General features: G+C 34.8%; 1 protein-coding gene and 1 non-coding gene across 2 annotated transcripts in view; both read right to left on the bottom strand.

Annotated features, from left to right (window-relative positions):
• The window catches only part of COL4A5 (collagen type IV alpha 5 chain), a 340,149-nt gene that overhangs the window by 28,433 nt on the left and 299,673 nt on the right, over positions 1–12,043 (bottom strand). Inside the window, exons 38-41 of the mRNA XM_037041949.1 lie at positions 9,565–9,645; positions 8,839–8,937; positions 8,257–8,307; positions 5,951–6,136 (exon numbers count right to left, since the gene is read on the bottom strand). Of these exons, the coding sequence (XP_036897844.1) occupies positions 5,951–6,136; positions 8,257–8,307; positions 8,839–8,937; positions 9,565–9,645 (417 nt within the window). The remainder of the gene's footprint in view (positions 1–5,950; positions 6,137–8,256; positions 8,308–8,838; positions 8,938–9,564; positions 9,646–12,043) is intronic.
• On the bottom strand, positions 8,094–8,234 carry LOC118984186 (U4 spliceosomal RNA). Its single transcript, XR_005065877.1, has one exon. It is a non-coding gene; the product is annotated as a U4 spliceosomal RNA (small nuclear RNA).

The raw sequence follows: 12,043 nt of genomic DNA, 5'->3' as shown, positions 1-12,043 counted from the left end.
TTAGAAGTGGTTCACATTATAAAACAAGTTAAACAATATCCTCTTTGTCAGCATTTCTTCTTACAGCATATTTAGTATGCAAACAGAACCATACTGGAGTATAGAGTCAAATATTTTCAAATCAAACTTATTCAAGGAAATAAGCTGCTAGTTTTTATTAATCCTCAAAATGACAAATTCCACTGAAGACATCAGTAGCAGTTGACACTGCTACTTCGGCTTTCCAAATGTTAGTATCTCAAAACATTACAGTTGGCAAAACAGTACTATTTCACTGAATGCTTTTCATTCCTTTCACAGAGGGATATATTTGGATAACTGTTTATCTTGGTCTCTGCTATCCTTTAGTAAAAACACAAGGTGAGAATTTCTTGATATGTCCAGACTGCCTCAAAGAGATATAATTAATTTAAAGGACTCATTAGACAAAAATATAAAGATCATTGGTGACTACATAAACAGATTAAAACACTAGTATACAATGGCCACAACCAACTATACTTGTTTGTCTTCTTTGAAAATCATTCAATGAGCCACATTCTGATCTTTTTCTTGTAATTCATCAAAAGGCTTTCTTCTGGGAATTATTACTTGTAATAACTTACTCAAACAGAAAAAAACAATATACATTTGTTCACCACTGAACTTGAAAATAAAGAGTTGAATTTTCCAAAGATGTAAAGATCATCAGTGAAAAGGTACCTTTAAATATTTTGGCATTCACTGTCCTACCCCAAACCACAGAAAATATCACTTACTTTATTATTATTCAAGGCACACCTTATATGAAGCTATTAACTACTGAAAGAAGAATCATGACATAAAAAGATAAGCCTACAAATAGGACAACTGTTGATTAATTTTAATTGACTATAAACACAGTTTCCTTTACTTACAAGTCTTGCTATTATTTATAAACATTGAGGTTAGCAAAGAGAATAAATTGTGATAAAGCACTGAACCCTAGGAATTAGAAAACTTGGGATTTATTCTTGGCTCTACTATTTCAATCTATGGAGATTTTGGGCAATTCAATCTCTCTGAGCTTCTGTTCTCACCCACATAATGGGAATAGTGATGCCTGCCTTAATTTCACTTACAAAATTGTTTTAAAGAGCATATTCAATGTTTAAAATATTGGCCTGGTATCTGCCATATTCAAGGCATTAACAGGGAATACAAAGATTAGCTAGACCCAAACTCTGCCCTCTAGGAGCTTACAATAAAAGTACATTATATAAATGGTGGCATGTCATATAAATGTATATAAAACATTGCCATTACTGCACAGAAATAAAAATTTTACAGTATTTTATAATTTGAAATTCAGAAGGCCAGAAACCAGCTTAATTGGTTTCTATACCACATAGAGCAAACTGACTCAAAACAACACTTTGAGCAGAGTCTGACCACATAACTAGTTAAATAAATTAGAATACAATAAAGGCATTTTGTACATGTGTTCAGTATACAAAAACCATTAATAAAAACTCTTAGAAAAGTAAGTCATTGAAATATATTTGGTCTGAGTAAGTATCAAGGAAAACTTCAGACCATATCATAGCAAAACTTCTAAGATTCTATTATCTAAAAGGTCATATTATGACCTTTTTAGTCAGTTATATGCCAAATTGGTTTTCTACATGAGGCTCTCAATCCATTATTTCCCAATGACCTAACAAATTTTAACTGAAAAGCAAAACAAAATAAAACCCTGAAGTGTTGTAGTAAGTTGTAATAAGTAAAGATAAGCTGATGAATTTATTCATAAATTTTAAATCCAGCCTCCATTTAAAGTTACATTATCCAACTATTGCAAAGAGAACACTGGGGATACCAGATTACAATAATTATGTAATTTAGAGTACATCTGGTAAATAACAAGTTGTCGAATCAGTTTTAAAATAATGAGGTTGAAGTTGCCAAGATGGAGCTATAGGTAGAAATGTTTCCCTTCCTAACACAACCAAAAGAATAATAACAACCAATCTATAAACAATAAACAACCATAAGTGCCAGAAAATCAAACTGCATGAAACTCCAATAACCACGGAGTTAAAGAAACATTCACTGAAACCAGTAGTAGAGTGGAAACGGGGAGCCAAGTGGAGAGAACACACAACAAGGTGGCCGACTGCATGGGCAAGGCAGGGCTGGCTGAACAGGAAACTAAAGACTCCAATCTATCTGTAAACTACTGTGGGGATATGCACAGTGGGAGGAACTCCCAGTCTCACAGGAGAAAGTTTGTTAGAAAGTGGAGCTAGAGCAGAACAAGCTAGCCTCATTGTTCCCTCTGGATCTTCCCCCCACATACAGCACCACAAAGCAGCAAAGAGGGTTGCCCTCTGAAATAGCTAAGGCTCTGCCCCCTTACAACATTACAGGTGCACTGAGACATGGCCCAAATGAAAGAACAGACCAAAACTCTAGAAAAGGAGCTAAGTGACAAGGAGATAGCCTACCTATCAGATGCAGAGTTCAAAACAATGGTAATCAGGATACTCACAGAACTGACTGAGCTCAGTTGGAAAATGAAGGAACAACTGAAGGCTACACAAAGTAAAATAAAGGAAAATACACAGGGAACCAAAAGTGATGGGAAGGAAACTAGGATGCAAAACAACAGTTTGGAACAAAAGGAAGAAATAAACATTCAACCAGAATAGAATGAACAAACAACAATTGAAAAAATGAGGAGAGGCTTAGGAACCCCTGGGACAACTTTAAATGCTCTAACATCAGAACCATAGGGGTGCCAGAGGGAGAAGAGGAAGAACAAGAAACTGAAAACTTATTTGAACAAATAATGAAGGAAAACTTCCCCAATCTGGCAAAGAAAATAGACTTCCAGGAAGTCCAGTAAGCTTAGAGAGTCCCAAAGAAATGAGACCCAAGGGGGAACACACCAAGGCACATCATCATTAAGTTACCCAAGATCAAAAATAAGGAGAGAATCTTAAAAGCAGCAAGAGGAAAGCCTTTCAGCTGATTTCTCCAAAGAAACCTTAAGGCAAGAAGGGGTTGGAAGGAAAGTCATGAAAAGCAAGGTTCTACACCCAAGATTACTCTATCCAGCAAAGCTATCATTTAGAGTGGAAGGGCAGACAAAGTGCTTCCCAGATAAGCTCAAGTAAAGGAGTTCATTATCACTAAGCCCTTATTACATGAAATGTTAAAGGGAGTTATTTAAGAAACAGAAGATGATCAAAAACTATGAACAGTAAAACGACAAACTCTAAACTATCAAGACGTGAATCTAAAAACAAAAACAAGCTAAGCAAACAACTAGAAGAGGAACATAATCAAAGAAGTGGAGATGACATGGAGGGTTTTCAGTGGGGAAGGAGAGGGGAAGAATGGGGGGAAAGGTACAGGGAATAAGAAGCATAATTGGTAGGCATAAAATAAACAGGGGAGGTTAAGAATGGTATGCGAAACAGAGAAGTGAAAAACTTATAAGTATAACCCATGGACATGAACTAAGGGAGGGAAATTCTGGAGGGTTGGGGGTACAGGGTGGAAGGGGGATAAAGGGGGGAAAATTGGGAAAACTGTAATAGCTTAATCAATAAAATATATTTTAAAAATAATTAAATCATAAAAAATAAAATAAAATATTAAATTAGATTTTTAATTAAGTAATTTTGGTTCTGCCAATAGACATAAACACTGGACACTACATGCTCCTGACAACTTTCAGAGATAGATCAACATGTAAGAACTGAACTGGCATATATGCTCTTAAAATATATTCAAACACTTGAAAACATTAGGTACACATAAATGTGTATACATATATATACATACATACATATATATCTATTATCTAATTATACATATGCATATGTGTGTGTATTTATATGTATAGATTTGAAACTGCATGTAGTTACCACTCCAGAGTTAAGGAGGTAATCTGTGGGACCTGAACATGGATCAAAGTTCACCAAGGCCCAATATCATCATTAACAAAAAGGAGAAATATCAAAATTGTTAGAAATATCAAGAAACTAAAGCATTACGCACACTTCTTTCAAGTTAAACTTTAATTCAATAAATAAATACTCTGAAAGTTCATTTTCATGCATCTGTATACAAACTAAATTTTGAAAGGGCCAAAATCACTTTTAATAATCATTACTATAAGCTCAGACTAAAACAATCAATTCTGAGAGCAACCAGGTTTAAAACTCAGTTTTAGTTTGTAATTTATGAAAAGATCAAAAATTCACAAACACTCATCAAGTATGTTTTTAAATTGACTACTCTTGTTATTACTTCTCTAGAAACTACCTTTTAAATGTGCTTTTTGTGACTAATGCCTTTATGTTGACATATTTCAATAGTGAGCTTCATTATTAGTAAGAACAATAACCACAGTGCTGATTAAAATGTAAATCATGATAATAGTTTGGTTTATTTGAATAATTGCATGCATAACCAGGCAAGATGTTTGTGTCAATTCTTTATGTTGCATGCAAGACAGTTAACATGGATGATGAGAGTTTCACTGGTTTTCTTCAAGAGTATCCTAGGGTAAAACTTTAAATAACACCCTCTATACACATCCAAGTCAGATCAGATAAAATCTAGTTTGGAAAATGATACTTGTGTAGTTACAATTTCTTATTTGGTGAGGTGATAGATGTTAACTATTGTGGTAGTCATGTTCAGTTACATACATATATCAAATTATTACCTCTTACATCTAAACTTATACAATGTTGTATATCCATTATATTTCAATAAATTAAGATTAAAAAGAAACAAGAAAATGATTCTCTGAAGAAAATGTGTCCTATTAAATTTATGTTTTTAGAGCATATTTTATTAAATTTAACTCCAATCACTTCAAAATGTATGGGAACTTAAATAAAAATTTCCATTATTTTAAAGATCTTACTTAATTTTAGAGAGGGGGAAGCAAGGAAGAAAAACATCAATGTGTGGTTGCCTCTTGTGCGCCCCCTACTGGAGACCTGGTCCACAACCCAGGCATGTGCGCTGTGGAAAATCAAACCAGTAACCCTTTGGTTAACAGGCCAGAGCTCAATCCACTGAACTACACCAGCCAGGGTTGAAAATTTCATTTTAAAATACAGTTAAAATGAGTCAAGACTTTCAAATGGAAAAAAGGCAACTTTTTGTTTCTTCAATTTTTCTTATTTTTTAAATCAGTGAAAGTCAAGATTTAAATTACCATTAAATACAGATATTGAATATCAAGTCTCAAAAATCTGTTAATAATTTGCCACCAGTGATTAGGCCCAGCAACATTAATTCAGGATGAAAATGAGCATTTCCAAACTCAGTAAAATGAAATGACACAGCACAGACACAAAATGAAAAGTGAACATTGGATGCAAAATCGAGATTATTAGAGCAGTTAACACAAGACAAATGAAGTACAGAAATAAAGCTGGTATGAAGAGACCACTATACAATTTAATCATGCTGTGATTTTCAAGATAAGTTTGATTGCCTAGTTCCTAGAGAAGATACAAATTTTTGTTGTGCTTGGTTACAATTGCTGACCATATGACAGGACCATAGCAACATTTTGGTGTGAACCACAAGCATCTTTTGGGTGATCACTAAAATGATTTCTGTGATGACATGCTGAGAACTTAACATTAAAAATGCAGATGGTATTTTGCTGCCAGATTACCAGTATAGCTTTACATTTAATAGAAATTCTAATACATCCACTATTTCCTTTTTACTTTATGTTGATTTGTTTTAGTACAACTTTAAGAAAATGATGAAAGGCATTACTGAAAAGAATTATTAGATGCCACAGAAATGGAAGAAGCAAAGTATAAACCAAGCTATATACTCGTAAGAAGTTCTTCAATTATAGATTTTAAAGTTCTAAAGACGTAAAAGCCTGCCAGCAAAATGAAGTAAATGGACAAATAAATACATCATTCCCCTATACTCATGTACATACCTGGTCTCCCAGAAGGACCTTGGGGCCCAGGGTTGCCTTTAGGGCCTTGTAGAGCTGGACCTGGAGAACCAGGAGGGCCAGGGGGACCCTTCACACCAGGGAAACCAGGAAAGCCTGGTTCACCCTTTGGACCTGGAAGGCCAGGGTTACCTGGAATGCCAGGTAATCCTCCATCACCCTTTTGACCTATGAAAACAAAGTGACACTAAGGAACATATTAAATGATGCTCAGTATTAGGCTGGTCTGTAAGGCTAAAGCTATTTATACTTATTAGAACAAGTAATGGAATATAATAGGGTCATTTCTATCTCTCATCAAATACCCAACACACCCAAAAAACTCATTCTTGCCCTGGCTGGTGTGCCTCAGTGGATTGAGTGCTGGACTGTGAACTGAAAGGTCACTGGTTCAATTCCCAGTCAGGGCACACGCCTGGGTTGCAGGCCAGGTTTCTAGTTGGGGGCATGCAAGAGGCAACCAAGTGATGTATCTCTCGCACATCAATGTTTCTCTCCCTCTCTTCCTTCCCCTCTCTCTAAAGATAAATAAGTAAACAGTCTTTATTAAAAACTCATTGTTCCTATTAAATATATTTATCTATTATCAGAAGTGTTTACTAGACTATGTATAGAAATATATAAGCAATAATAGCTTATATACTGAAAGATAGCGTTTTTAAAATTTTATTTAATTACTTTTCAAGTACAGTTTTCTGTCTTTTTCTCCCATCCCATCCCACCCCCCATGCTCCCCCACTCCCTCCCATTTCCACCCTTCTCAGTTGTTGTCCATGTATCCTTTATATATGTTCCTCTAAATCCCTCCCCTATTTCCCCTGAAATTCCCTCCCCTCTGCCCTCTGGTCAGTCAGCCTGTTCTCTATTTCAGTGTCTTTGGTTATATTTTGCTTGCTTGTTTGTTTTGTTGTTTAGCTTCCTGTTAAAGGTGAGATCATATGGTATTTGTCCTTCAACATCTGGCTTATTTCATTCAGCATAATGCTTTCCAGTTCCATCCATGTTGTTGCAAAAGGTAGGAGCTCCTTCTGAAAGATAGCTTTTGTATCAGGACATAGAGCAATGATCACATGACAAATGGCTGGGAAGAAAAGAGAGATAAAGAACAGAAAAGTATAAAGTATCTGCAAGGTTAGAGATGGCTGGAGGAAATTCCCAAAACAAATGTTTTGTTGTTGTAGTTATCTTCACCTGAGGACATACTTACTGATTTGAGAGAGAGAAAGGGAGGGAAAGAGAGAGAAGCACCGATGTGAGAGAGAAACATATTGGTTGCCTCCTTCACCCACCTCTGACCAGGGATCGAATTCTCAACCTAGTTATGTGCTCTAACTGAGAATCACACTCGTGACCTTTTGGTTTACGGGACAACACTCCAACCAACCGAGCCACATTGGCCAGGGTATAAAACAAATGTTTTGAGAATAATTTTGAGGCTAATGGAAGATATAGGTCTTCAATGATATCTATGTGTCCTCAAAGTTTATTCTATCCAAAATTTAAAATCACAATCTAGACAAACTGTTATCAACTTTTTATACCACCAACATGCCTGAGAACAACACAGAAATGACACATTAAATCAATCATTTTTATGTTGGGATCATAGGAAGGATATGGGAATTTCTATGAGATATGGATGTGGTTTGAAAGAGCCTATATATAATATAAATTGGTTATTTGAGAACATACATATACATAGCTGTACACACATTCTATCACTCACCTATTTGGTTCTTACAATGAGAATAAGAATGTGAGTGAAGGTAGATGTGTGTGCGCACATACCCATACAAAATGTAAAATGAATATTAACATGTAGTTTTGAAGAGATATTTTTATTAGTAGTATGTATTTCTACAGTTTCCTTGCATTACATGGGTAAAAGTGTTTTCTGGGAAAAAGAGTTTTAAAAATTTAGTGAAATCTACTTTTTCCTAAAAGTTTGTTTCCTTTCTTTATTTTTCCTCAGCATTTATTTATGAAGTTAATAAATAGATACCTATACGTGAATTTCCTTAAGAATACATTTTCTATAGTATAACTCCTCATATTAAATTGCTAATTAAGAACTACTTTAATTAGCTGTAACTCTAGTGTTAAGTTTTTTGGGGTCGTATGTACATTTTATAAAACTAAAATTACTGTACTGAAGAATATTCTCCATTTATGCACTTAGCATGTTTTATTAGAAAACGTTTTCAATTAGTAGTAATCACTCCTCGGATAAACCTCATTGGCTATGATATTGCCACTGCGCAAAGCTAGCATGTTTTATTAACGTTTACCAGAAAGTCCTGGGAGTCCAGGGGGTCCTGTGATTCCAAAGCCTGGTTGACCTGCCAGGGAATAAACCAACAATTCTCAAATAGATAATAATAACTGACACAGTACAGACTATCTTCCAATTATTTAAGTTTTTATTAAGTGCTACAATGTATATTATATGAAACATATAGAAGATTTATTTTGAACATGGAACTACAATTCTAACATGAGAAAACTATATATACATATATACTATTTGTGATGAATGTTAAACATATATTTATATAATATGAATATATATAAATGGAATATAGATTGCATAATAAAAGTCATCCAGAGGACTTCATAAAAGTTGAACAGCTTCTTGACATGAAAAATTGAGCAAGAAAGGATATGGAGTTTTTCATAAGAGGGAAACAAGTTGAGTAATAAATGTGAGGTTACATTCTCAGGATACAGTGGAATATAATTAGTATAGGAAAGGGTATGGTAGCTTAAAGAGTAAGAAAGAAGATATAATTTCATTGTGGGTAAAAAAAGGGCAAAAGTTAAAGTATACAAGGGGGAAATTATAAAATTAAAAACAATAAAAAATATAGTACCTGGTTCACCCTTCTGTCCAGCTGGTCCAGGAATACCATCTTGACCTGGTTTTCCTTTTTCACCTGGGTGTCCCGGTGGCCCAGGATGACCTCTGCCACCTAGATTACAGGTTAGGAAGGTTACATCTATTTCCTCCATTCCCTTTTCCTTCCATATTCCCCAGTCTTTCTATCCTAGATTCAAATAGTTCTATCCAAAAGACAAAAAGTGCCTCTGAGAAACTCCTTTAAATTATGAAATATTATGAAAAAGCATAAAAATCAAGGGCGATGTGAATAAGCAACAGTCTTATCATCCACTCATTATCCAAAATGTTTCAGTTTCTCATTTTAATCAATCTTTAGACTATCCAAGAAAGTAAGGTTATGGAGATGGGGTGTCTTATAGGCCTCATATGGGATCAATGAAAGTGATTTGCTTCATAATTTAGTAAACAAATAAAAGTGCTACTCCTTGCCATTCTAAAAAAATATCAGGCTTTCTATCTACTATAGGATACTTGAAATAACCCCTCCTGGAAAAGGTGAGCCCTGAAAATACGTTCTAACAACAGTAATTTCATATAACTTTTATTGAGTTCTGTACTTTGTACTTAATAAGCAGAGCTAAGTGAATGATCACTGTTTCCCTGTCATGAAAACATTCAGCTCCCTGAAATGATCTGACTTTCCCAAAATGAACATGAGGCTTGGTTTTGCAGAATAGCAAACCCTTTTCATGCTTACCTACAGGACCAGATTCTCCTGGAAGTCCAGGGTTCCCAGGAGGACCAGTAATGCCTTTTGGTCCAGGAAGGCCAGGAGTTCCTAGAGCAAAGTGTTCACTTTAATCAAAAGAGAAAAACTGTGCTGCTTCGGGAGCTACAACTCAAACTGACAATTTATATTGTCGGCATAGAAACAGTGAAGAATAGAAAAATACACAAAAAGATGCTGGTGTTTGCTGGGGGTTTTAAGAATTTAAAATTTTAAGTTTATTTATCTAGATGCTGCATTTATTATATATTCATAATAAAAGTAATTACCACCATATTATACTAGTGGAACTGGCAGGTTCCATTGTATAGATATATCAAAAATTTTAATCTATTCATATATTTTTGAACATTTGGTTATGCTTTAGCTGTTCCATAGTAGATATCTATTATATTTATAGAAATTTGGTCTACTTCTAGTTTTGGGCTATTATGAATAATGCTGCTATGGATATTTCTGCATTGATATTTTTACAGTTATATGTTATTATTTATCTTGGGTAAACACCTAGATAGGAGTGGAACAACTGAGTCAGAGAGCAGGTGTATAGATATAGATATAGATATTCACAATAACATTTGGAAATTCCAGTTGCTCCAGATCTTTGAACAACACATGATGATATCAGTTGTTTTAATAACAGCCATCCTGGTAGGAATGTAGTGTTAATTCATTGTGATTTTTTTTAATTCATTGTGATTTTAATTAGCATTTTTCTGATGGCTAAGGATATTGATGAACTTCTCATGTGCTTAGTGGCCATCCATATACCTTCTCTTATAAAATGTCTGTTCAAAGTTTTCCCCATTTAAAAATATTGAACTGTATATCTTATTATTATTGACTTGTGGATGTTCTTTATATATCCCAGAAGTCAGTCATTTGTGAGATATATGTTTTGGAAGCATTTTCTCCTACTCTGTAGCTCCCCTACTTTCTTTCTTTTCTATTGTTTAGAGTGTATTTTATTGATTATGCTATTATACTTGTTCCATTCTTTTACTCTCCTTTATCCCTCCCCTTAGTTTATGTCCAAGGATCACACATATAAGTTCTCTGGCTTCTCTATTTCCTATACTATTCTTAATTTCTCTCTGTCTATTTTGTACCTACCAATTATGCTTCTTACTCCCTGTACTCTTTCCCCCATTCCAACCCCTCTCCTAACCCACTGATAACCCTCCATGTAATCTCCATTTCTGTGACTCTGTTCCTGTTCAGTCTATGGCCATACCACCCTGAATGTGCCCAATCATGCCTGATTCTGTTCCTGTTCTAGTTTGCTTAGTTTGTTTTTGTTTTAGTTTTTTTGGTTCGATTGTTGATGGTTGTTTGTTGTCATTTTACTGTTCATAGTTTTGATCTTCTTTTTCTTAGATAAGTCCCTTTAATATTTCACATAATAATGGCTTGGTGATGATGAACTCTTTGAACTTGACTTCATCTGGGAAGCACTTATCTGCCCTGCCATTCTAAATAAAAGCTTTGCTGGATAGAGTATCTTGGATCTAGGTCCTTGCTTTTTATGACTTCAAATACTTCTTTCCAGTCCTTTCTTTTCTGAAAAGTTTCTTTTGAGAAATCAGCTGATAGTTTTATCGGCACTATTTTGTAGGTAACTTTCTCCATTTATCTTGCTGCTTTTAAGACCCTCTCCTTATCTTTCATCTTGGGTAATGTAATTATAATGTGTCCTGGTGTACTCCTCCTTGTGTCCAATTTCATTGGGACTCTCTGAGCTTCCTGGACTTGAAAGTCTATTTCCCTTGCCAGACTGGGGAAGTTTTCTTTCATTATTTGTAAGTTTTCAATTTCTTGTTCTTCCTCTTCTACTTCTGGCACCCCTGTGATTTGGATGTTGGAAAGTTTAAAGTTGTCCCAGAGGTTCCTAAGTCTCTCCTCATTTTTTTTTGAATTCTTGTTTCTTCATTATGTTCTGGTTGAATGTTTATTTCTTCCTTCAGTTCCAAACTATTGATTTGAGTCCCAGTTTCCTTTCCTTCACTATTGGTGCCCTGTATAATTTTCTTAGTCTGACATAATTTTATTTTTATTTTTAATTATTTTATTGTTGTTCAATTACAGTTGTCTGCACTTTTCTCCCACCACTCTCCCCCACCCAAGCCAAACCCACCTCTCTCCCTTCCTTCCACCCTCCCCCTTGGTTTTGCCCATCTGTCCTTTATAATAGTTCCTGAAAACCCTTACCCCGACCCTTACCTCTGGTTACTGTCAGATTTGTCTTAATTTCAATGTCTCTGGTTATATTTTGCTTGCTTTTATTTCACTTTGCATAGGCTTCACTTCTTCCTATTTTGTGTTTGTACTCAAATCATTTCTGTGAACATACTGATTACCAGTGTTTTGACCTCTGCATTTGATAGGTTGGTTATCTCCTCATTGCTTAGCTCTTTTTCTAAACTTTTTATCTGTTCTTTCATTTAAGCCA

Source organism: Sturnira hondurensis, unplaced genomic scaffold, assembly GCF_014824575.4.
Source record: "Sturnira hondurensis isolate 20B ecotype Veracruz unplaced genomic scaffold, ASM1482457v3 Scaffold0003420, whole genome shotgun sequence".
Classification (NCBI taxonomy): domain Eukaryota; kingdom Metazoa; phylum Chordata; class Mammalia; order Chiroptera; family Phyllostomidae; genus Sturnira; species Sturnira hondurensis.
Note: the sequence above shows the minus strand (reverse complement) of the source record. Positions and strands in the feature narration are given on the sequence as shown.